Raw genomic sequence first — 25,517 nt, 5'->3', positions numbered from 1 at the left:
GCAACCTGAGTTCTTGCTTTTCCATAAAAATATACATGCTACCTACCCTCCCAACACCTTTATCATTCATTCCCTGCAGCCATACTTCTGCTGGAAAAGATGTGAAGTTTACTGGGGTAAGAAAAGTGAGAACTATGCTTTATTTCACCTCAGAAATTTGTTCCTTTTTTTCTCCTCAGAAATCTCTTGCATCTAAATCTCAATAGATGGCCCAATAAGTATTTCTAGACAAACCTCTATCCATTTTCAATCTCTTTACCATCTAAGAATATTGATGAAACCTCAATATTCTCAGTCCTTTGAACACCTAAATTTCACTAATACCCACACCAGAGTTGCGTGGGTGTTCTCTATGTCAAAATATCGTTACTCTCTCTGCTAACAGCCATCTTGGCTTAGTATAGCACTACATACCAAGCACACAGTGCTCAGTATGACACTGACCCTTATTACACAGCATTAACCTGATAAACTGACTGGAATGAAAGCAGAGATCATGTGATCTGCCAACACCATAAGACTTAATGGTTGCTTGATTCTATTCTCCTGTTTTTCTTTTATTCTCACTTGTCATATAAAATCTCTATTAAATACAGCTTGCTTACTGCTTCCAATCTCAGGTTTGTACATGCAGTCTGTCTAGATCTCTCTCTTTACTAATATAGCTGTGTAACAAAGGGAAAGGCCAATGACATGGGCAATAGAAAATGCCCTTAAGCTTGTGATTGTTGACAAAAAGCAAGCATGGGTTATCTTAACTTCCTGGTTTTTCTCCAACATTATGGCAGCCAGTCTCCAATTTTGCATTACCCTTATATCACACGTATGACTGAAACCCTGTTTGTGCTGGAGGCTCTGTGTAAATTGGATTTTCTTTTTTTTAATTTCAAATCTTGAATAACCTCTGGAAATGTTGCTAGCACACACTTTCAAGTGGTGTGGGAATTCTTAACCAATAAGCCTTGGATATCTCATTACGGTACATTTTTATCCATTTGCAGTTAACATGTGGGGCGGGGGGTGGGTGGGCAGAGGCGTGTGGGTGTGGGTGCGCACACACCAAGAAGGGGGGGAGCGTGCATGTTCACTGTTCATACCACTCTCACAGGATTCTCATTTAAACTGCATTTTGCAGGAATGTGTCTCATCACTCATTATAGGTGGAACCCAGAGAAAGACTAGGCAGTGTAGTTCAGAAGACTAACACAGCTTGCTACTATAAACATAAATAAAACTGTACTTTAAATTGATGCTGTAATCTGAATGCCAAAATGAAAAGTTCAGAAGTCAGAAATCAAGCTGAACAATGTGTTTCCTCTCCTTCCTAAGCTTTCCACACTGGATGAAATAGGATGGGGGGGAAAGGGGGACTTTTATGCCACCCCTCAGAAAGCCAACAGTTTATTCTGTAATTGCCAAAATTGATCCAAATGAATCAAATCAGTAATTTTTTTCTTGATTAGGGTATTTCATTCCTGCAAAAGTTTGGCAATCAAATTATTTTCCAATCTGCTTTTCATTTTCAGTATAGGTTTTATGTTCAAGATGTCATCTTCCTCAGCCATTAAATACTATGTTGCACACAAATTAAATTTGGACTACATAGAAGTGTTCATTGTACATGAGGAAAAAGTTAATGGCTTTGCTTTTTTATTTTTGTAAACCATCATAAAATTGCAAAGGCAGCAGTGAAAAGTCTTTCTGTTGCCCAAGGGAAAACACAAACTACTATGTACATTGATGTATGCTATAAGCATGAAATTTTAAGCCTGAAGAAAGAACAACATTTCTCTACTAAATATAGAGATAAAGATACGGTTAAGTTCTAAGAGCTACAATGCTTGCTGAGTGGTTCCTACTTTGCAAGCTCCCCAGGTTTTAGCATTTCCCTTTTTCTTTCCTGGGCATTGTTCAATTTCTCAAGTCTGACAACTTGCCCTAAAACCAAGAATTTAGAAACATTCCTGTGAGGCTTTTTTCAAATGGTACAGCAACAGCAAAAGCACTACAGTTATCAGAAAGCAAAATGCTAAAAAAACCAAACTAACGAAACCAGTGCATCCCACTCCCAACCCCTCCCCAAAAAAACTCAGTCTTATATTCTTGTTTCTTCTCTACAGAAGACAACACACATTTCAAAATTAACAATCACATCACTCATTACCTTCTCCCACATAACAACTGACAGGACAGGAAGAAACTGTCTCAAGTAGCATCAGGCAAGTTTTAGGTTAAATGTTAGGTAAAAGATTTTTATGGAGAGGGTTGTAGACCATTGGAACAGACTGCCTAGCAAAACAGTAGAGTCATCACCCACGGAAGTGCTCAAAAAATGTGCAGATATGGCATAATGGTGACATAATGGGTTGTGGTGAACACATTGGAGGTGCTAGATTGACAGCTGAACTCAATCTTAAAGGTCTTTCCCAAACTTAACAACTCTATGATTCTATAATTTTATGAGCACTTCCATGAACAGTGGTTAGGCGGGCTGTACAAGACCTACACTAATCTCTACCAGCCCTCCTAACCACTGTTTCACTAAACTTCCTACACATTACATTTAGATTGTCTTTCTATATTTCCCCTACTAGACCAGCTCCTTTACGTGGTTCACGATACCAAGAGTTTGAACAAATGGTGACTGTTACACCAGATGGCTCTGATGGCATCAAAGAGTGACCATGTTTAGCAACAAGAAAATAATGTAGCTCATTACCACAACACATGGGATAATCCAATGATCACTTCTCATAGCACTTCATAAAGTATGGGAAAGCTATATTCTAGACTCATGCAACTATGATGCCCACATATTAAATCCAGTAATGAATATATTTCTAAAAGGAGAAGGTTGTAGTGAGACGAAGGTCAGTCTCTTCTCCCAGTTAGCAAGTGAAAAGAGGAGGAAATTGCACCAGGGGAAGTTAAAATTGAGTATTACAAAAAATTTCTTCACGAAAGGGATTGTCAAGCACTGGAACAGGCCGCCTAATGAAGCAGTTCAGTTACTATTCCTGAAGGTGTTTAGAAGAGGTGTAGATGTGGAGCACCATAGTTTAGTGTGGACTTGATAGAGTTAACTTATCTTAAGTCTTTTCCAAGCTGAACAATTCTATTAATAGAAATGCACAGATTGAAGTGCTCTGACAAGCCAGACTTTAAATGAAGGATTAGATGATAGACATTTGGAAAACTAGACTACTAATAATGTTTACTCACATATAAAGAATAGCTGGCAAAGTATAGGATTACTTCCAGATTAAAAAACAAGAGTTTAAGTATCACGCATGTGCCTTTTAGTATTCTTCATGAAAAGGGAAGTGGTCTATAAAAATGTATACAAAAAGTTGAATTATATATATTTCTTAAACAAAACAAAAAATCAGTCTTTAGTTCTTGTTTACATGGACACTTGAAAAACAAGATGGAATGACATCAGCCAGAAACTGAAATTTGACCTGATGCCTTGCCAACCTAAGTCACACAAGGAAGTTACTAGATTGTTCAGCTTTTTTTTTTCTTTTTCACACCTGCTAAGCTTTTACATCTGCCAGATTGGTGGGAGACATAAAATATTTATTCCTCAAACTCCATATGATAGTTATAGAAGTTGCTGCTCCACATTCAAATAGCTCAAATGCTATTATAACCAACAGCTCTCAGTTTGCTATCCTCCACATTTAACAGCCTTCACTATTCCTTAGGAAAAAAATCCCAAAAATATTTTACAGAAAAGTAAGACCTTGTATCCAGCTGTTCACCTGCATTTCCATACAATTCTTTGAGAAGTTAATTTATATTCAGTGCTCTACATGCAGGAGATGCCAAAGGAGTCCTTAAGTTTTTTAGGGATCATGTCTCTTACTGAGCAGTCACTCAATACATCCTCACCAATGTACCCTCACTTTTGCTGGCAGCCCAAGTAGACAAAACATTCTAAAGCATTCCAGACTTCACACAGCTGGTCAAACAGCAGAAACCATGCTGATACACGTTTCCTGGCCAAGTCAAACATAAACAGCAGCGGTGTACTCCATCTTTATCTCAGGCAGCATTCTGTCTCTGAGTGTCCCTGCAATTCAAAAAGTGATGTAGACAAGCCTAAGGGTACTAGCGCATTTCACAGTTTTAGTCCTTCCCCTGATGCTCAGAATGAGTTTTGGTGGCTGGAAAATAACGGTTTTACAGGAAACAAGAACTAATAGTATTCTTAACTATTTTTCTTCCCCCAAAGAAGAAAAGAAGGCTGAAAATGGAAATTTAGAAAATCACAGGTCACTCTCTGAAGAAAACTAAACTACACTAACATCTGCATATAAGACTGTTCTTCACATTCTAAAGCAAAACATTCCTCATTCATAGTGCTCGTAAATTCTGTTTCCTTCAGGTTTGCAGAGAAGTGCTAGAATGCCAAGTGATACAAATGACCCAGCAGACAGACTGTGACTAAAAATCATGCTGAGTAGAAACATAGAAAAAACCCAACTTCCTCCCTCAAAACCTAGCAGCTCTGCAGAACTGACAAAGTAAAAGGAAACAACATGTTGCCATTTTTCTTTAAATATATTGCTTATTATTTTCCTATTTTTATGCAGTTGCTTCTCAAAAAAGCTGCTTTTTTTTATAAAAGCTGCTTTCACATTGTGCATTTAAAAAAAATCTCATTCAATATTTGAAAAAGAAGAGATAATGTATAACATTTACTTTAATATTTTCCTTTTAAATCATTAAGACCTGTTTACAAATTCAAAATGTCTTTCTTTGCTAAAACTGTGAAGGACAATACAAAATAAAAAAAAAAAGTAATTAAAATGGTCTAAAATTCAAAATGCTGTCTATAAAGCAAGATCCAGAAATAGGAGACTATTTAGATACAATATTGTATTAAGTACTGAAATACAGCTTCACAGACAAGCAAAGTAAGTCAAATACCTTTAGCCTCCAATTATCTCCCACTTCCGTTTTGATTCTGTTCAGCCAATTTTCATCAAAATAAGCTGGATCTCTGAAAAATAAAAAGTGCATTTATTAAAAACACATTACAGAAATTTTGAGTACACATTCATCATTAAGCTCCTATCGCAGGTTTGAATTAATTTAAATGACTACCTCTTGCATCTGATGCATGGCCTGAATATAGTAGTTCAGAATCTTGTTACTACTCACTTTTCAGAGAACTTTCACCCTGTTGACAGCACAGATTCATTCGTGTGCAATCCTTATGCTTTTGAGGAAGCTTCTTTGTATTTTGAATGCATTCTGCCAGTTTTCCCTCCATAAGTCCTACCTCTAAATTTCTTTCTCTGGTGTTGCAGTAATATTTACTTTCGTTTCTTAAAATTGTTATAAATTATTACTTTTCCACACATTATGGAGCCCTACCATTGCACACTGTTTACAACTATTCAGCTTCTAAAATAAAAGCCTGAAACTGAACAATACATATGCTGTCTTGATAGAGAGAGAAGAGCTAGGAAGTATCACTGAAGTTTTTATGCCTAAGAACACACTTCACTATTTCATCTCCCAAACACTACCAGTTTTTTAAATACTCTTTTCACAGTCTCCCTACACAAATCTTTTTGTAAATACCCTTCCTCAGAAGTTTTTTTTTAACCTCTGCACTTTTGACAAGGCAATCAAGAAAAAGAGCAGAGAACTATTTCTATGGATAACTTCTCCCCATTCATTTTTCTCAAAGCATCTTCCTCAAGCTGCTTCTTCAAGACACCTCCTGAGACTTTCTTTCCTGCTGCCAAGCTCAAATATCATCTAAAAGGCTAACATTTTCTACTGCTCAATTCAGTCAAATTTCCCTTTATCACAGAGAATTTTGAAAATGCTATAATCAGAATTAAGGAGATACAATGTACTATATATACCTGGGTTTAAAGGAGTAGGAAAACATAAGGAAAGGCTTGTATTTCATCCAACATATGAAGTCAATACAGCCAGAAAGAAAAAAAAAACACCTTTCTATTGTTAGCAAAATGCTCTTAAGAGTTTGTGCTACAGTTTCAGGTTAAGTACTCTATTTTCTGGACTTATACTGCTGCATTTGCCACTGATTACTATTAGATTTACTGCTGCACCTTTTACACATAAAAGGGTTCTGGACTGAGCTCTTTTTTCAAGGGCAAGACACCATGAGTTCTTCTGGCAAAACTTCAAGAGAACTCTGAATATGCCTGGAGAGTCAAATAACACCCATATCATATATACTGTAAACCAGCAAATACATCAGAACTTTTATTAGAGCACAAACTTTGCAGCCACACTTTGCATCTGATACACAGTATATGCTGTATTGCATCTTCTCCACAGTGTCTTCACAACACATCAAGGTCTGCAAGTTGTGTTACAACTACAATACACAGCAATGGAGGAAGGTCACAAATAGCAATGTTTCTCTACTGACATTTCCATTGCTATTTTTACACACTTTGTTACAGACTCTGGTGAAGATTAAAGCATATTTCGTTTCCCTTGACATGGCATCTGCAAACATATATCTGGAAGAACAGCTTTAATTACTAGTTAAGTTGACGACTCTAAATTACCTCCATTCAAAAACAGCACAGTTCTAGCACAGATGACAGAATCATAAATTACGAAACAGAAAAAGTAATGTCTTTTCCAGACTATCATCTGATTTTGAAATATATGTTTTCAAATAGCTTCCAAATGGCCTCTCTGCCACAAAAGACAAGTAAATTTAGGAATGACATTGATTCAAGTATATATAAGATCTCTGACACATGAAAAAAGTTCAATGACATGACAGTTCAAATCCCATTTTAGGTGTGGGGTTCAAAAAAATACCCTAATGATTGTCAAATGGATCTTCTGGGAATTGCCAACAAACAAATAAGCTAGCTTAACAACAGACTCACAATTATGAAGTATTTATGCAGCTGAGAGAGAAAGCAGGTATGATGTGTGCTTCCTCATCAAAAAAACCCAACAGGACTTCCTTAAGGATTGTATCTTATAATTTTAAGGGTTGCACTTGGCCACTAACATCTTCAGCTGCTTCAAGGCTGTAGTGCCATAAAAACATCAATCCTTGACATACAATCTTCATGCTAAATAATGGTTCTAGGAAACAACATGGCTAAGTATAAGCAACACCCAACAAGCAAAATTGTATTTGGACTGACTGGGTAGCTGATATTGCACATCCAGTTAATCAACTATAACAGCACCAATAAGGGAATCAGTTGAGGAACACTAACGAGACTTCAGAGTTAGGTCCATCTTACTTCACTCTGAAAGCCTGAAATTCAACAGAAACTAAGCAGCTTTTCTCAGCTACTACTGTATTAAAAGGAACACATGGATCAGTAACTGTCTTTTACAGTTTTGATGAAAGTCATAGGCTACCTAAACCCTGATATACGTCATCAGACATACTTAAGGAAGGTCCCTGAGAAATAAATCTAAACTCAGTGTGGTAGTCCTCTTCCACAGATCCATTTGTCTTTTCATTTGTATGTATACAAACCTCATGGAAGCATCCAAGGGTCCAGCAGCTGATAAGCAATCCAGTTGAAATCAATATCATGTAACAATGGTCAAAGCAACACCAACAATTCTTTTTAGAGAACTTTCATACAGGTTACACAATAATTAATAGCCCACTGCAAAACTACTTTGCCAGGAACACAATAAGCAGAAAAGCAAAAGATTGGGTATCAACACCAATCAAATCTAGAATGATCATCCTTTCCTCAATCTCATCATCATTACAATTTTCTTTCTCTTCAAAAGTCTCATTGAAGTTCATTACTAGTACCAATTGTAATGCTCTCTACATATAATAAACTATTGGAAATCAAACCTGAAGTAAAAACTTTTCCACAGTAACTTCTAAACATACTTTTAAAAAGGGCTTCCAGATGTTAGATCATTCACAGCCCTTGTTGCAAACAAGTCTCTTGTCACTATATTTTTGGGGATCAGGATTCAATCAAATTCAGGCCACCTTAGGCCATTTCATTTGGAAGCAACAGCATTCTTCTTACAGTGTTTGAAAGAGCACCACCTAAAAAATATGATGATGTGTGGCTGAGAAGTGAGCAGCTATACCATCAGAAAATTAATTGGAGCGTCTTCACTGCCATGAGATGACTTATTCATGAACTTAGTATTTTGATTTCAGTAAGTTCCTGAGCCTAGATCCACACTTACACAACCTTCAGCACTGGCTAACTTTCAGGTTTAGAAAGGTATTTGTATATCAGTTGATTGCTACCTACTATCTCAATAGTGTCACAGATAACTGGGACTTTTCTTCAAAGCAGAAGATACTTGTGCTGTTGCTAACGCTCTATCACTTCATGTGATGTTTTCAGCAGTGCTCATTTATACCATCTCCATCTTATTTTGTATGCAAATTTTCCTTTATTTAAGCAATCATCTCTCTCCATCACAGATGCCAAGAGACAGAAATACTCTTCTGAAGAAAACCAACCCACAGAGCATGTAGTAGAACTCATGATTATTACTCATTTTAACAGTGGTACAGTAAGCTGCTTCAAAAAACGTGTTTACAAAAAATTTCCCTCCCCCAGTGATATACAAAAGCATGGCTTTTTTGTTTTGCATGTGTCAAAATACATACAGCATGCTGCAATGTATAATATAACAAATGAATAATTCATTGAGAGGGGCGCAATGCACAGATGACAGAAGAAAATACATTCAGTTTCTTACATTTACCAAGGCCAGTATGACAGAGGAAGAAAGAATCAAAACAAGAAGGACACCTGGTGTTAAACAGTCTCCAGAGTGGGATGAAAGGAAAATTTTAAAACAGGAAATCCTGCTATTATAGGGATATCAGTGGACAGCAAAAACATAAGTAACATCAGTACAAGCTACACAAAAAAAGAGGATGTGATTCAGAAGCAAGCTATGGTACTCATACCAGCACAAGCTACACAATTTTAGGCCAACAGCCTACTCATAAAAAATTTAAACATTTTCTTTTGCTTCCACTATTTACTCCTGCAGTACAACATCTTTAAAACAACATCAACACTGAAAGTGTACAGGCATTTTTTCTAACTGTATTTCACATCAATGCTAGTCAGAGGGATCACCACATCTGAAGAGAAGCAATGAATCTTACAGAATAACACACAGAAGTTAAGCTAAAACATAGGCTGAGTTCCTTCCTCCAAGATAATACAGTTAGCAGTAGAGAATTACATTCAATGGTATTTTAAGCTGAAATTCAAAGATAAAGTTTTAATGCTATAAAGAAAGAAAATGTCCTTCGGGAATTTAACAACACCCACCTGTCTTTTAACAGCTGAGACTGCAAGCAAAATTTTCATGCTTGGTTACATAGAACATATTTCTGGTATTTGCTGTCACATACTACATCAATAGCAAAAAGCTTCTGAAGGTATCAGTAATTTCCTCTGTAACCTTTTCTTCTCAAAGCTTATCCCAGCAGTTTTGTTAAAGAAAATTCTGCTGCATTTGTTGCCATGTCTAGCACTTATGTACAAATGGGCTGCTACTGTGAGTGCAAAATATACTGAGGATGATGTATGAAAAATTAAGAGCCACAGAAGAAACTGCCAGGCCCTTCCGCTTGGTACAAGGCGTAGCTGTTTTTTATCAGCTGATGAGCAAGCAATGTTCCTCCTCTTCTCTTTTGTCTTTTCTGACTAAATTCTACAGTTCTGTTTTGTGCAAATTTTATGTATGTCTAAAACTAATTCCCTGAGCTAGAGATCTCTCAAAAACTGCTCCTCATCATGACCTACTATCTTCTACCCTCATAAGTACCAGGGGACTTTTCCTAAGAAGGCAGATGTAAGGAAAAAAACCAGAAATTATAGAATTCACTAATAAACCTTTAAGTTTTTTGGAAGAAATGCCATCCTCACTCCCCCATCTGGAAATATATCCAGATCACTGGTCCAATCCAACACCTTTAAATTTTCATCAGTGCTCTTCTTTACTGGAATTACTTAATTTGCTCTTTAATCTTTTAAAACATTAATTAATTTACTATAGTAAAATCTTGATTCACACAAAGTTGTCAGAACTTTCCCCTCTCTACCTTTACCTAATCAACCTCCTACTGTTATTCGGTTCAAAGAACATACACTTAAAAGAACCTTTAACAGGAAGCACCTATACTAAGAAACACCCAATTTTCATTTTTCCTTGGAAAATTACAAAAGTAGTTCATCCTTCTCAATAGAATAAGATTAATGGCATTTAAGTTGTGTCTGCAGTCAAAACAACATATTTTTTCTTTGAAGATTAACTTTTGGAGAGATTTGCATGTCAAAGACAGCTATTCAAGTTTTCACTACAAATGATGTCTGCAGTGACCTGATGCATTCAGGCTTGCTTCTTGCTATTGAACATCACTGCATGACTTTTCCAAATAACCTTAAGCATGCAGCTGTCTTCCTGCAAAAATTGTATTCTACATGACTATCTTTATTGGGGCAGAGTGGGAACCCATGTTGCTAATATAAAAAGGCAAAAAAGCCTGCTCTCGACTTGCTTCACATTGTTGAACATGCCCTAACTCCCAGTGGTCATCTTGTTGTTTTTGTTCAAAGGACCAACAGGAGGATTTCACTGCTAGTGTTGAATTTGGTTTTGTTTTCAATAAAGAATATTTAAAACGGCTTTGTCAACATGCTCCTGATCAATTTTCTAGTCAGCTATACAAATGCTGCTCCCTGTATTTGACCTATATTCCACTATCTTTTCCAGGGTAAGAGAAAATGTTTGGCTATTCTACAATCCTTGGTTTCTACTTCAAAAATCAATTAGACTAATCTTCTGTTATCTCATACCTCTTATCTTATACAACTTGGCTGTTTATTCTGTTTATTCCGTTTTAAAAAGAAAAACAAAAAAACAATATTTTCTCTCAAAGATTGTTCATGTTGTACAACCCAGAATCAGACTGCTGCTGGTCTTTAAAATTTATCTCACCAGGAATGCAGTCAAGATTTAGCAATACCGTTGCTAAATTTCAGGATGAGAATATGTCTGTTTGTTACATAAGTATGCAAAATGTTAAATCTGAAGCACAACTACCATAAAGTGAGATAGTTGAATTCTAATTTTGGCATGTTCAAATTATTATATTATAGAACATATAGAAAGAATTATAACCTGTTTAGGGGGGTCTTTACATATTTTAAAATCATGCTACAGAAATGCAATATTTGTACTGTATATTTATTTTTAAAGTTCAGTTCATCGGCTGAAAACAGTATCTTAGAACTGCATGCTAAAAAGTCTTGCTTTGGAATATTTGACTCCATTGAGATCTCCCTTTTCCCCTTTTTTGTTCTTCCTGTGAACTGGTGGTTCCTTCTCTCACTAGGAGGAAGGCGCATGCTCCTGAGAATCTGCAACAAAAGAACAGACTCAGTGCCCTCACAGCAGTTACAGCCCTAGGAGCTCTGTCAAAAAAATCATCAGGTTCAGTAAACCTGAGCCACACAGCAGCACAAGAGGGAAGTGCTAAACACTAGAACAGGATGGAGGGCCTTTGTCTTCTGACTGACATCAAGAAAGGCTGTTGCTTGTTTGGAGTTTGAATTCTGGGCATTGTTGAAAGACTGCTGAACCTTGTCCAGCCCTCACATTATTATTCCTTCAGCCTTTCTACCCTGGCAAGTACTGTAAAGCAAGGGAAACCTGCAAAGAACCAAATGCAAATATGCAGCTTTGGAAGGTATGGTAAAGGCTCAAGTGGTGTTCTCCGCTATTGCACCAGTTAGTGAGGAGGAGGTTTGAGCAGCAGACACACCCTGCAGGTCAACAACCAGCTGTGATATAATGTTGGTAATAAAGTTTTAGTTTTGATAACCATTAAACCCTTTTGAGAAAAAGGACTGCTTGGAAGAGATGGGATTCACCAGACTGTGGTGGGCAGACGCATCTTCACTAATGGCTGGCAAGAACAGTTTTATAAAAAAAATGTTAACATGAAGTTACAAAGTAATGAACTCCGTTGACAAACTAGAGGCAAGGAATGATATGAACTGATATGAACAAAAGACACCTCACAGTCAACAAAACAGGTCTGGGTAAAGTGGGATCACCTCAAGCATATGCATATAAATATACAAAGGCCTAAAGAAGAACACTCTGGGGAAAGCTTCATTCTTGGTAATCAGAAAGACTGGATGCATCATGTGGAGTGCTTGTGCACTAATGCAGGCAGCATGGAGAACAAATAGGAAGAAACAGAGTTTTATATGTAGTTACAAAGTCACAGACCCACTGGAATCATGAAGTCATGGTAGGATGGCTAACATGATAAGGCTGCTGACATGAACATATACAGGCTCCTTAGAAAGAACAAGCTGAGAAGGCAGAGACATGCCTGTTCTCTGACCGACCAGAGGGAAAGCATGAGCTCTGTCTTAGGACGGATATGAGCCAGCTGAGAGATTACTAGTCAGAATGACTAAGCAGATCAACATGAGTGACACTGTTACAGATTCCTGCTATAGACTGTCTGATCAGGATTACATCTTCATAGAAGAACTGATGAAGCATTACAGGGGTTACTGGATAGCACAGTGGGCTGAAAAATGGCTGAAATGCTAGGCTCAAAGGTTTCAGAAGCATGAAATCCAGCTGGATTCACTAGCAGCATATCCAAAGGGTCAATACTATTAAATGTCTTTATTAGGGACCTAGATGATGGGACAGAGGGCAATTTTTCATATAATATAAAAATGGAAGGCATGTTTGACACACCTGATAGTTGCATTGCCATTTAGGAGAAATTTGACAAGCTGGAAAAACAAGCTGAGAGGAACCTTACACATTTCAGAAAAGGTAAGTGCAAACAAAACCTATTCATCAGAATACACTGGGGGTCAGCTGGTTGGAAAACAGCTTTGCAGACAAGAAACCAGGCAGAACCCAAGTGGAACGCACTCCAGCAATGTGTCCTTGCAGCAAAGAAGGCAAACCAAAACCTGGGCTGTGTTGGGAAGATCGCTGCCAGGAGGCCAAGGGAGGTACTGCTCAGATCTGTTAAAACCATAACTGAACTGCGGCATCCAGGCTTCCCCAGTAAGAGACACCTGGACATAGACGTAAGTTCAGCAAAGGGCAATTAAGATGATTAACAGACTGCAGTTTCTGTCAAGTGAGGTGAGACTGAGTGAGCTGTGTTTGCTTAGCCTCAAGAAGAAAAGGCTCAGTAAGATCTTATCAAACCAGTGTATAAATAACCAGATGGCTTCTTCTTCTCTTTATATCCTCACATAATCTCAATGGTATCTGGTAAACAGACAAGGGGTAGGGGAAACAAACTGAAGAGTACTTCCAACTGCAAACAACTAAACTGACAGTTCCATTCAGTTTATCATTGAAGCTTTATTACATTAAACTACTTCTAACACTACTGACTATAGTTTCAAATAACAATCATGGCCAATTACCTTACCTTGCACTGATTTCAATTTTAAGTGTGAATCTGTAAGTCTAGTTTTAACTCAGGTCACTTTCCAGTAAGTTCACACTTGAATGAACTCTTCTCTAAAACACATTTTTTTTCATTTAAGATAGTTATCTGTAAACTACAGAGGAAAAATCATTACTCATGTTCCACTTTAAAGTACCATCTAAGCCACATCCTTAGGGAATACCAGTCAAGGTAAAACACATGTAAATATACAGATAAAAAAATGTCTGTATTTAATTCTTTAAGTAAACAATTACTTACATTTCTGAAGAACCTGGGCCATCACAACCCCACTCGTTAAATCTTCCACAGTCTGGCATGGTGCCTCGACATTAAATGTTTGGATCTATGGGAGAAAGGAAAAAGTTATCCTTATTTCTTATAATGTAAAGGAATTTTCAAAGGTTTGAAAAAAATACTACCAAATAGCAAAAATAACAAACTCCACATATTTAGCATATGTGTTCGGTTTAAAAAGCTTTATATTTAATAACCATCAAAGAAATGAACAGAACTTCATATCCTTGTTTTCTCAATAAACTGCTATAAAACCCAGTATTACATTCTCTAAAAGGCAAACTTTCTACTGCATTTTCTACTTATTGAAAGTCATCAGTGCATTCAAGTACTTCCATATATTCTTGTGCATATATTCAAGTACATCCTCTCAATCAAAATAAAGAAACTCAATTTTCAGAAGGAACAGTGATCCCAGAGAACGCTCATCAGCTCCCCAAAATGAGAAGATGAAATGCAGATTGACATACGTATTCCAAACTTGATTAATCCCAACTATCAGATGGAAGAGAAGAAGCCAATGTTGCTAAACCTTAATTCTATACACTGCTGGATTTCTGAATATTTCATGCTGCTATTTATAACACAGTGACATGCACCACAGTCCACACAAAGCTCTTTTCTTCCTTGCTCTCTTGGTGAGAAGAATCAGTCCACTTTAGAACAACCTTTTAAACTGCTTTGAGTTACTTGACAATTTACTTTAAAATAACATTATTTTTAAATTATGTGGATGAGTTTCAAAAATACTTTTTATGGTATTATTTGGAGGGTATCTGCCTAGCGCCCTCTACTACTATCTTCCTCCTACAGGAAACTTAGGCTTATTTGTAGAAAGCAAATTTGTTCATACGCACAAGGGATAAGGCAGTCTACAAGAGCACTTGCAGTTCCAGAGTACATAAATGTTAGATACATCAATCATTTTTTTTCTAAACATAACGTACAACCATTCATGCTTTAGTGGCATTTGAAAGAATAACAGTTGTTAGTCACTTCCCAATAAATACCCTTTATAAGTGTCTATTACAAATGCATGTTTCATTGGGAAATTTTGGAGGTCTTCCTCCGAGAAGACTCTCAGAAAATCAAGTGCACAATAGCCAGATTCTCCTTATACCTTTGGAATATTACATTATTATACCTTTGGTATAAGCACTCTAGGTCATGTAAAGCACAATTAGTCATGTAGACACTCTAGCAATGCCATTTAACATTAATCTGGAGTACAGGCACCTAGGTGATTTTTTTCCCGTTATTCTGGAGAAAAAAACTAACACTCAAGTAGGAAAAAAAAAAAAAAAAAAAAGCCATTATATCCATGAAGAGTCAAAAACTGAGCTCTGTGACCAGTCAATAGTAATAAACTGACTGGTCACAGTTCCAAATCCACATCAATAAATTACTGAGTGACATATAAGACAGACAGAAACGACTTCTGCACTTATGAATCAGATTTTCTTACAGCATGGTCTGAACCACCTGAAAAAACCCCACAGTTGCCTCTCCAGAAATCAAGAAGCCATCATAGGTTGTCAGGACACTAGGTGAAAATCAGAGTGGGTGGGTGAGGAAAAAAAACCCCACACATGAAAACACGACATAATAGGATACAACACTAAATAGCTATTTTGCCAGAAAACTGAATTTACCAGTAGTTTCTGATTTGTGGCAAGACTGTTGAAGGAGTACAGAGACAACTCTGAGTCCTCAACTCAGCAAAATATTAAACAATATGTAACAGTTTACAGCTACAACAAAAAGGGCTGTAAAGACATTATGGATACTTATGCTTGAAGAAGTTTAAGACGTTAAAAAGATAAAATTATCAAGCACAGACAATAAAAACCTTTTTCTAATTTTGTGTATTATACATTTAAATAATGAAAATTGAAATCACTTTGCTGCACAAGACCCAAACCAAAAAATCCCTTAAGAACTACTACTATTACAGTTTTCCAGAAGTAGACAATGTTAAATGTTTTTTTCAAATAAGCAACAGCAACATAATTAAAGTCTTCAGAGTGCAAAGTAACCAGGGTGTTTTAGATTTATTTTGTAACTTGATACATGAAACACTTCCTTGACTAAATAAAAGTGTATGCAGATGATACCACTACAGTGAAAGATGAGCAAGTCAAAGAAAGATGACCAAGACTATTTCAAAAACACAGAGGAAAAATATGCACATTCTCTGTTATTTTGTGTATAATTTTATCATCATACTTCTCTAACACTTTACATAGAAAAAATGGTCTAAACTGTTATTAAGGTTCAGGTAGCCTATCTGGACTCTTTCTTCCTCCCATATGCAAAATTGCCTGACACACATGCAAAAATGCCATTGAGGAAAATAATGTTTCTCATAGTTACACACCAAAGAAAAGAAAGACTTAAACTAATGTGTCTTTTACGTGCATACACATTTAAATTACATAATAAATTAAATCTAATTTTACATTTAGTTTATAGATTTTTTTATATTTAGTTTTAGTTTAAAAACTATAAATTTAGTTTTGATATTTCAATTGTGCTAAACTTATACTGCAAAACATTTACACAAATCTTAAAAAATAAAGACCTATATGCTTTTCATATCCTTCAGAGATATGAAAGTTACAAATTTTCTTCAAAAAACTCTATACAAAATAGCTTTTCAAATTTATATCAAATTTAAACTCCTATACCATTGCCGGTTCTACAATAAGCTAAACTTCTCTACGGAAAGCAAGAGTTCACTTTCCAGAAAGGAGAAAATTATAAGAATGTTGCAAATTATAAGAATGTGTTGAGACACAAAGTTCCAGCTATCGAGACAAGCAAATTTGTGCATGTGTGCCTCTGAACAGCTACTCAGTAAAAGCTGTTAAAACAGTACTCTTCCTGTGCATTGTGATGTATCTCCTCCTGGAAGACTACTCTCCCTTCCTGCACAAGCTGCTCTCCTTCTCCTACTTATTGAGTGCTTGCAATGCAGTTCTCATCATTAGTTCCACAACATTGAAAATAAATTTGTGTTTGCTGTTATAATTATTGGGGCTTTTTCCCCACTTCTTGAACCGCTGCACGGAGCCTGTATGTCATGTCTGTGGGCACACATGAATCTCATGAAGCTCAAGGCCAAGTGCTGCATCTGAGTTGGGGCAACCTCCCCTACCAACACAGGCTGGGGGATGAACAGATTAAAAGCAGACCTGCCAAGAAGGAGTTGGCTGAGGCTGAACATTAATCAGAAACATGCATGGTCAGAAGGTTAAAGAAGGTGATCTTCCCCCTCTACTACTCTCTCATGAGACTCTTAGTATGATGTCCAGCTCTGGGGTCCTTTGTACAAGGAACACATGGACATGTTTGAGCAGGCCCTGAATAGGGCTTTCTTCCTATGAGGACAGGCTGGGAGAGTTGGGGTTGTTCAGCCTGCAGAAGAGAAGGCCTCAGTGAGACCTCACTGTGGCCTTTCAATACTTAAAGGGAGGATGGGGACACACTTTTAAATAGGCCCTGTATCAACCAGAAAAGCAGGAACTGTTTTAAATTGAAAAATCATAGATTCAGAAAAGATAAGGAAGAATTATTCTATGATGAGGGTGGTGAAACTCTGGATCAGAGAAGTGGTAGATGCCCCATCCCCAGCAAGGCTGAGCTAGGCTCTGCAGAACCTGATCTAGTTGAAGATGTTCCTGCCCAAAGGTGGGGGAAGTGGGGAGGAAAGTTGGACTACTTAACATTTAAAGGCCCCTTACAACACAAAGTATTCTATGATCCTATCACACAAGACTCTGAGGAAAATAAAGGGTTAAAGTGAAAAACCTCAACCACTTGACTTAATCACTAGGTCTAGTAGGCCTTCATACCTTCCATCAACTATCATACAATGAGAGAAAAGGGTTCTTTAATTTTACTGAATATTAATCCAGATGCCTGATCCACATGGACACAAAGAGTCAATTTTTATAAAAACCTTAGAATAAGAATTAACAGGTTACTGTTACAATGCAAAGGAGGCTATCACTGGGGACTAAATAATTGCTTCAGGAAGACAATACCTTAGAAAATTTGAGTTACAGTTCCTGATTACATACACGACTAGTGAGGATTTGTTAGCTGCTAGGGATAGGATGCAAAAATGTATTTTATGAAAAATACTTTTGATATGAAGATCAGTGAACTGGAAAAACACTCAGTTGTCAAAGACAGTAGGTGAAAACCAGGATAAAAATGTATATTGTGTTTAAACCCAAATACCTGAATAGGCCAAAGCCATTAAATATCTCAATCAAAATATTTATTCAAAGTGATGCTTTTTCAGATATGAAATATTTCCTTTGCAGAAACACAGTGCAGGAACAGAAGACACACCTTGACTAAAGCTTACTTACTAAAGGATTTAAGAGATGAGAGAGCCATGACAGCACAAACCGCATTGTCTTGGCATTGCCATTAACTTGCTGCTAACTGATGTCTTGAAGTATGACAAATTATTAGGATACAATGACCAGTCTCAAGTCTGAATGGTTTTTGGTTTAACCATTTCAGAAACATTAATAAAAACACAGGCTAACCTACCCACTCCCGTGGTGAAAATTAATGTATTCCTGTTTTCAGATGAAAGCCAGATGAGCCTACTGATGAAAAAGAATTTTAAATAGCATTTATAATGAAGATAAAATTAAGATATATAATACATAATAGAAGGCCTAAAACAGCAATATAAACCAAGCCTTCATGTATTTCATCACGTTTTATTTAAAAGTAGTATGTATCAGTCAATGCTTTCTCTTTTCAAAATACAAGCTACGAATAAAGTGCAAAATTGCCAAACATTAAATCAATGCACCCACATTTAAGGGATACGTACATTCACACTGCAACAAGCACCAACGAATTTTAGAAAGCTTCAAAAGTGCCTTTTAAGACTAGAAGTATCTTCTTTCCTTTTTTGGGAAAAAAAACCTAATCCAAAACACAAATGGCAGGATTTCCAGGAACCAGTAGCTTCCTCTGCCAATCAAAGTACAAAAATTTCCATCTCTACTGCCCAGAAGATACAAAATAACACACTTATAATAATGTCATATTAAACACAGAAGTAGGATATCTTCTACCTTTAGCATTCTGACTCACAGAAGCTCAAATGGTAATCCAGCCCACAGAACTAGGACACCTGAAGTCTCAAAGAAGGATAATGAAACTTTTCTGTAAAAGTAGGTGTTCAACAGAAATAGTAGAACAGCTCTCAATGAACAAAATAGTGAAAATCTTTCTATTCTGAATTAAGATGGCTAAGCTACTAGAAACCCAAACAACATCAGGCAAATGTGCCCAAACAGATCCATACTAAAATAAGTACCAGGCAGCAAGATGTAGCATTTATGTAAGGACACGGGGCAAGAAAAGTCAATTTACTTCTTGGCTAGTGGCTAGCTAGAGAAACTTCCCAAATTTATACATATTTTTAACATTACTTAAACAAAAAAAAAAAAAAACAAAAAAAAACCAAAAAAAAAAAAAAAAAAAAAGCCACAAAAAAAAACACAAAAAAACCCCCCAAAAACAAATAAAACCCCCCAAAACTACAACACACCAAAACAACAAACAAAAAACCACCGAAACTAATCAACCTAACAAAAAGCAAACAGAACAAAAAATAAAACCAAAACAACAAATAGTAAAAAACAGATTATAGCCTTCCCCTGGCAAAATACAGAACAACTATTTAAAGCCCTTAGTTTCAACCTTTGCAGCTATAATTCAGATGAGAAACAGTCCCTCTTGAGAGATGAAAGAAATACCTCTCTTCCCCAAAAGCACAGAAGATGAATCCAGGAACACTAAGTTCCACTGAAATATCATCTGCACAAACTTTCTGACCAGTGTGGAAACACAGGCTTTCACAAGATCACATGAGTAAGAAAGATTTAGCAGCTAAAAGACAAGATTAAGAGAAAGCTGGCAGTAAGTTTTCATCAGGTTAAGAAACTTCAGACTTAACAGATTCTAGAACTGGTAACAGATGTAATCTGTAGAATTAGCATACCTTGCCTAGTTTAAGTCTTCTCCTTTTCTTTATTTATATTTCAACAAACAATTGCCAGAACTTCATGGAATTCTGTGCAGAATAAGATTTTTCAGAGCCTGACCAAATTCCATTAAAAAAAGGCAGTAGCTACCATGCAACAGGCAGCCATCTTTTGACATTGCCCATGAAATTAAATTATTAACCCTGCCAGCAGGATCAAGTAATGCTGGGCTTTTTTTCCTAGCCACAAATGGGGCAGTAGAATTAATAAAACCAAAACCAAACACGCACACAAAAAGCACACAAAAATAAATCAAGAAACAAAAAAACCCACACATAAATTCTGTTGCAGTTAATCACACACTTATTTCTACTTATTCCTACACTGAAGTGAAACTATGGATACATTGCTGCTATAGCAAACAAGTTCACTCAAAGATATATCTTACATAATCCTGAAATGTAGAAAGGCTGTAATTCATTCAATACTTTGCAACACTGCACTGAATAAATTACAGATGCTCATTTCCATGACCTGTTGTCCCCAAAACATAAATCATGGGTTAAATATGCATTTCTTGTTTAATACCCTAACTTAGCTACCTTGACAGACAGCTTAAATGGGAGGTCCACAAAGGACACAAAGCACTACTACATTTACAGCATGACACACTTTTGCAAAGAAACTTGCAGCTAAATGGCATGTAAGAGCCCTAGGAATCCCAGGGCTAAAGCACATTTTCATCACAGTTTTACAATGCATCTTCTTGTGCAATACTTGCTCCACTACCTGCACCACTTCAAAAACACTTCCTGTGTGCTCCCTTTGAAAAGATCCCCTCCCTCTGTGGCCCCAGCTAGTCCACTGAAACACAACTCCAGCTTTGTATCCATTCAGAAGCTTCTGCCTGACACAAGCAGGAGCAGAGCACTGGCTGGACTCCCCCACCCTTATCCTTAGAGACCTTTCCCCTTCACCAAAACTCTTCTCCTTTCCATGCTGTCTCTTTGTTTTCTGCCCTGAATGAGCAGCACTAAGGAACTCACAGGAGGGAATGATCTAAGTCACGTACAGCAAATGCAGACAGAAAAACAATACAAGAATGATTTGCAGGGCAGGAAACTAGTAGTTAAACCAGTAGTTAAAGAAAGAGTTAATCCCTCTCCTTTTCCTGTATGGCAGGACCTGCCAGGCTGTTGGCAACAAAAGCCACAAGGACACTACTACTCCCTTCCCGTCACTTTCAACCGTGTATTCCTGCTGTAGCCTTCTGCTAGCGTTGGTTGCCACGTGGCAAATAACCTCGCTGTTGTTTGGGTTTTTTTTTTTTTTTCTAACTAATCACTAGCAAATTAAATTGATTAAAAAACCTCAGACTTAGGTTCTGAAGCTGGGGCACTTAACAAACCGAATTTAGGCAAAGACCTTTCTAAATGACCACACTAAAGAGTCAGCCAACAAAGGGAAGAGCAGCAAGTGCAATTGTGTATCAGGGGAGAGATTCAAGGCTCAACTTGAATGTCTACACATTGTAACAAAGATTTCTAATGGTCCAGGAATAACAGAAGGACAGAATATGATTTCCAAGTTCACAAGCCCCAAAATGTCACAATTAAGACAGTTGTGCAAAATTCACAGTCTGACTTAATCTTTTTGAAACATCTGTGTTTAAGTATTTCAGAGAAGATAGAAACAGATTTCTCTCCACACCTCCCACTTTGAGATTAACAAGCTAACAGAAAACTTGTTTCCTTTACACTCTCTAAGGTTCATAGTTCCCAGCAGCAAAGTCTGTTTCTTTTCCACGCAGCATCTCATAACCCCTCACCAAAAATGAGGGGGCAGAATTGGAAGCTGAAATTGAGCACATGCTAAATCCTATGGAAATGTCTTTTTTCTTCAGAGAACTACTGTAAATATACACTGTATAGAACAGCTCTTCAGGAAGGAGAAAACAGGAAAAAAAGCAGAATTTGGGACAAGGCCCCAAAGAATGAAAATCTAACAGTGTCAAAATGCATGCATGACGTATGCCAGCATCTCCAAATTCTTTGCTCAGTCTCTTTCACAGGTTGACTTAAAAGATGGGGGGGATGATAGCAAGGAACATGTACAAACCATACCCTATTACCTTTAATTATTGTACTCCTGTGTTATCAGCCTTCTATCACTTGCTCTTCAATATAATCTTGAAGAGAAGTTCCTGTTTCTGCCTGACTTCTCAGCAATATGTTAAAAAAATCCCTGTTATCCAATAATGGTGCTAGACACTCCAGCTCCTTCAAACATGGTGAATGTTACACTCAGAACATCACAGTCAAAGACAACTATCCCTTTAAAAGCTGGAGCAACAGATTCTTTACTGTCTTAGTGAGAGGTCATAAAGTATAAAAAAAAGGTTGTTCAGTTCACTGGTTTTTCATATTAGTTACAAGGGCTGTGATATGCCAAGTTCCTCAAGCCATAATTCAAGACTGCAGACAAGCTCAAGTGGTTTTGCCCTCTGAACAGCAACACATTGCATTCAAAAGAATAGTTTTCTTGATTCCCTGTCATCATCAGCACAATCAACCTCTCCTGAAATATATATTTTTTTCAAGAGGTAAGACACGCTGATGCAATGATATTATCAGAAGTAAATGAAACCCTACAACTTCATGGTCAGTGGCCAAGGAGTGGAAGAAGAAACAATTTAAACAGGCACAGCAAGTTGCCTACCATCTTGGCATCTACAAAAAACCAGAAGAGTACTTAAAAGCACAAATGCACAAGGATCGAGAACAGTATGTTCTCATGAAAGAATGTAACTGGACAGCAAGGAAAAACAGCCTTCCCAGCAGACTCCCCCAGTAATTCCTCTTTGAATAGAGTGCCTATCAAGCATTTGCAAGCAGCCCTCTTGAGGAATCTGTTTCAGTAGTTGGTCACATGTAGTTGGTGTCTATACTTCATACTACCACAGATACATCCTTACAGTTCGGGATAGGTCATGACACAGAAGATACACTGTACTGAGGAGATTTTTCAGCCAAAAAGGGGGAAAGATCAATATAAATTACCAAAGTGCTTATAAAGTGGAGGATGCTGAAACAGGAGACTTGCAATGTTTAGAAAGTTCTCACTTATCGTGAAAGTTTTAACAGAAACTCTATTTGGCCTTGAGGGTTGGAAAAGAAAGAAAGCAAGCAAGATGCAGCTTGGTGGAGGCAGCACATACTAAAATAAGCGATATTTATCATAATGAAAGAAAGTTCATGACATCTCCACATCAACTTACTACTTACAACCACTTAGCAGCAACCTCTTTGAGGAATCCTCCTGTTTACATATCAATGCTAAGCAATCTTTTCAGCATCATATCTTAATTCTATGCTAGAAAAGAAAACTTCTCAGGTTACACAACAAAAGCCTGTAGCTATCACAATGATTTTATATACATTAAAGTGTAATTGGCACAGCCACATTTGGCAGCTCTCCACATTTTATGAAATGCCTCAGCTATGTATCCAAGTTGAGAGTACTGACACTACACACACACAAAAACAACCCAAACCAAACAACAAAACCCCATGTTTTCATATGTAAACCAGTCTTAACTTTTATACAGAAAAATAAGTTGTCAATCTCTGTTAGATACATTGAATCAACTTTAGTATTATTGCAGGTTTACTTCACAGCTGCATTTTTCTAAACTACCATGGCTGAACTGCAACTTGGGTAACAATCCCATAGTGCATAGGATAGTCTTAGAGGAGTTTTGGGGGAGATTTTTGGTAGAGCAATAATTTTACAATTACAGTAGGTTGCAAACACTGTGAAGTGCAAATACCAGTTTTGAGAGGCCAGTAGTCCTTCATTGAGCTTTGCTTAAGTTCCCACTACTGTGGCTGTCTCAAAACAACATCATGGTTACCTGCTAAACTGGTATTAAGTCAAAACTCACCCAGCTGTTTAAAATCCTGAACAAAAATTATTTAGGAAGCCATTTGATGGCACTGTCAGAAAGGTGAAAAATAAAGAAGCTAGCTAAAGATAGCTAGAGCTAAAGCCTAACAACAAAAATGGGTATTGGCAGAATATTAAAAAATAAAGCAAAAGATATTCAGAGGTAGGCAGCTTGCTCCAGCTTAAACACAGCGAAAATCACGGGCATGTAGGATAAAAAGCCTAAGTGATATGCTCCTTAATTAAAATCATAAGTTGGTAGAGGGAGGAACACTTTCTTCTCACCCTATATCCATCTGAGCAAACATTCATTTTAGGCCAAACAGGTTCTCAAACTTGCAGAAAGCCTTATCTATTCAAAACACAGACAAACCAGTTTAAGTACTTCTGCAAGTACTTCTGTATGAATGTTAAGCAAGCAATCTGGGAGGCTAAACCAGTTCTAAAGAGCAGCCAGCTTCCCTGGCATAATGGGAAATGACTGGCCTTCCTAGATGTGCACAAACTGTTATTAAGACAGCTCTACCCTCCTATCTAAATGAACGGTTTCCCAAGAATCATTAAGGGACTTGAGAGAAAGCCAAGTAAAAAAAGCATCTTCTTTATACACAGCCAGTTTCACTGAGGAACAAAAACCTTCACTGCCTCTTCTGCAAGTTTCATGCATGCTGGAATAATGTAAAGCCACCTTTTTTCATTCTTTTTTTACTGAGTCTTTTTCAAAGCCACATTTCCACATAAATGATTAAACTGTAAAATAACCCATAACTTCACAGATTCACCTCAGAATAAAGCTGATCCATTCAAATGCTCTTTAAGATGATTTACTATTTCTGCTAACCAAAAGAGATGCAGCTAGTCTCATTAGCTCAATATTTGAGAAGTGTAAAGAGACCTGTGTGGTCCTTTCTATAGACAGGACCAGACTGCATGGGGTAGGTACAGCTTCAGGACTGCAGATTATAAAGACTGAGCCTCTCACTCAACTTTTCTTTGCCAGTATTAACACACATTGACTTCCTCATATCGGGACTTTTTATTCCCTGAAAGAGGAAGCACGGAATGCCAAAAGCAAGACACGTGGCCAACACTTGTCCATAACAAAGATGGAAAAGTTGGCAGGAATGTGAAGGAAAGTGAAACTGGGTGACTTATTCCAGACCTACATGAAGCACTTCCCTGAAAACCTCTTCCCCAAAATTGTCACCTTCTATACTTTCCAGGCTGCTTGCTCACCTCTAACAATAAATTCACCTCCCTTGCTCATCCTTTCTGACTTTCATTGAGAAATCTAACCTGTTATTCCCCAGGAACTTACTCATCACCATCAGAGCTTCAGTCAGCTCTGGCTTCTCATAGAAAAAAAGGCTGAAATTTTCTGTTTCTAGTCAACAATCAGTTGTATTGCAGAGTTTCATATTCTAGGTATTTACTTGGCAATTCTGAGTATAGAGGGGAAAAATCCAAATCAGCCTCAAACTAAAATCCAGTGGTTTCAAACAACTGACCAATAACTCAGCTACTACAGAAATGCAAGCTCCATGTCTGTGTTACAGTTATTGCTCAGACAGGTAGCTGCAGACCCAGGTTAAATGTCCACCACATTTTGGCTACTCTTTGAGTGACAGCATAACCTAAAGACATTTATGGAAAAAACTGTAAGCATTAAAGTAGTGTAAAATAATTTTTATCCTAAGATCACAGAACCACAGAGGGGTTTGGCCTGGAAAAGAACCTTGAAAATCATCTGGTTCCAATGCCCCTGCCATGAGCAGGGA

General features: G+C 37.2%; 1 protein-coding gene across 1 annotated transcript in view; it reads right to left on the bottom strand.

Moving 5' to 3' along the window:
* The window catches only part of HOOK3 (hook microtubule tethering protein 3), a 945,081-nt gene that overhangs the window by 64,820 nt on the left and 854,744 nt on the right, over positions 1–25,517 (bottom strand). Inside the window, exon 2 of the mRNA XM_050987360.1 lies at positions 4,936–5,008. Coding sequence (XP_050843317.1) covers positions 4,936–5,008 — 73 coding nt within the window. The remainder of the gene's footprint in view (positions 1–4,935; positions 5,009–25,517) is intronic.

Source organism: Serinus canaria, chromosome Z (genome assembly GCF_022539315.1).
Source record: "Serinus canaria isolate serCan28SL12 chromosome Z, serCan2020, whole genome shotgun sequence".
NCBI classification, from domain to species: domain Eukaryota; kingdom Metazoa; phylum Chordata; class Aves; order Passeriformes; family Fringillidae; genus Serinus; species Serinus canaria.
Note: the sequence above shows the minus strand (reverse complement) of the source record. Positions and strands in the feature narration are given on the sequence as shown.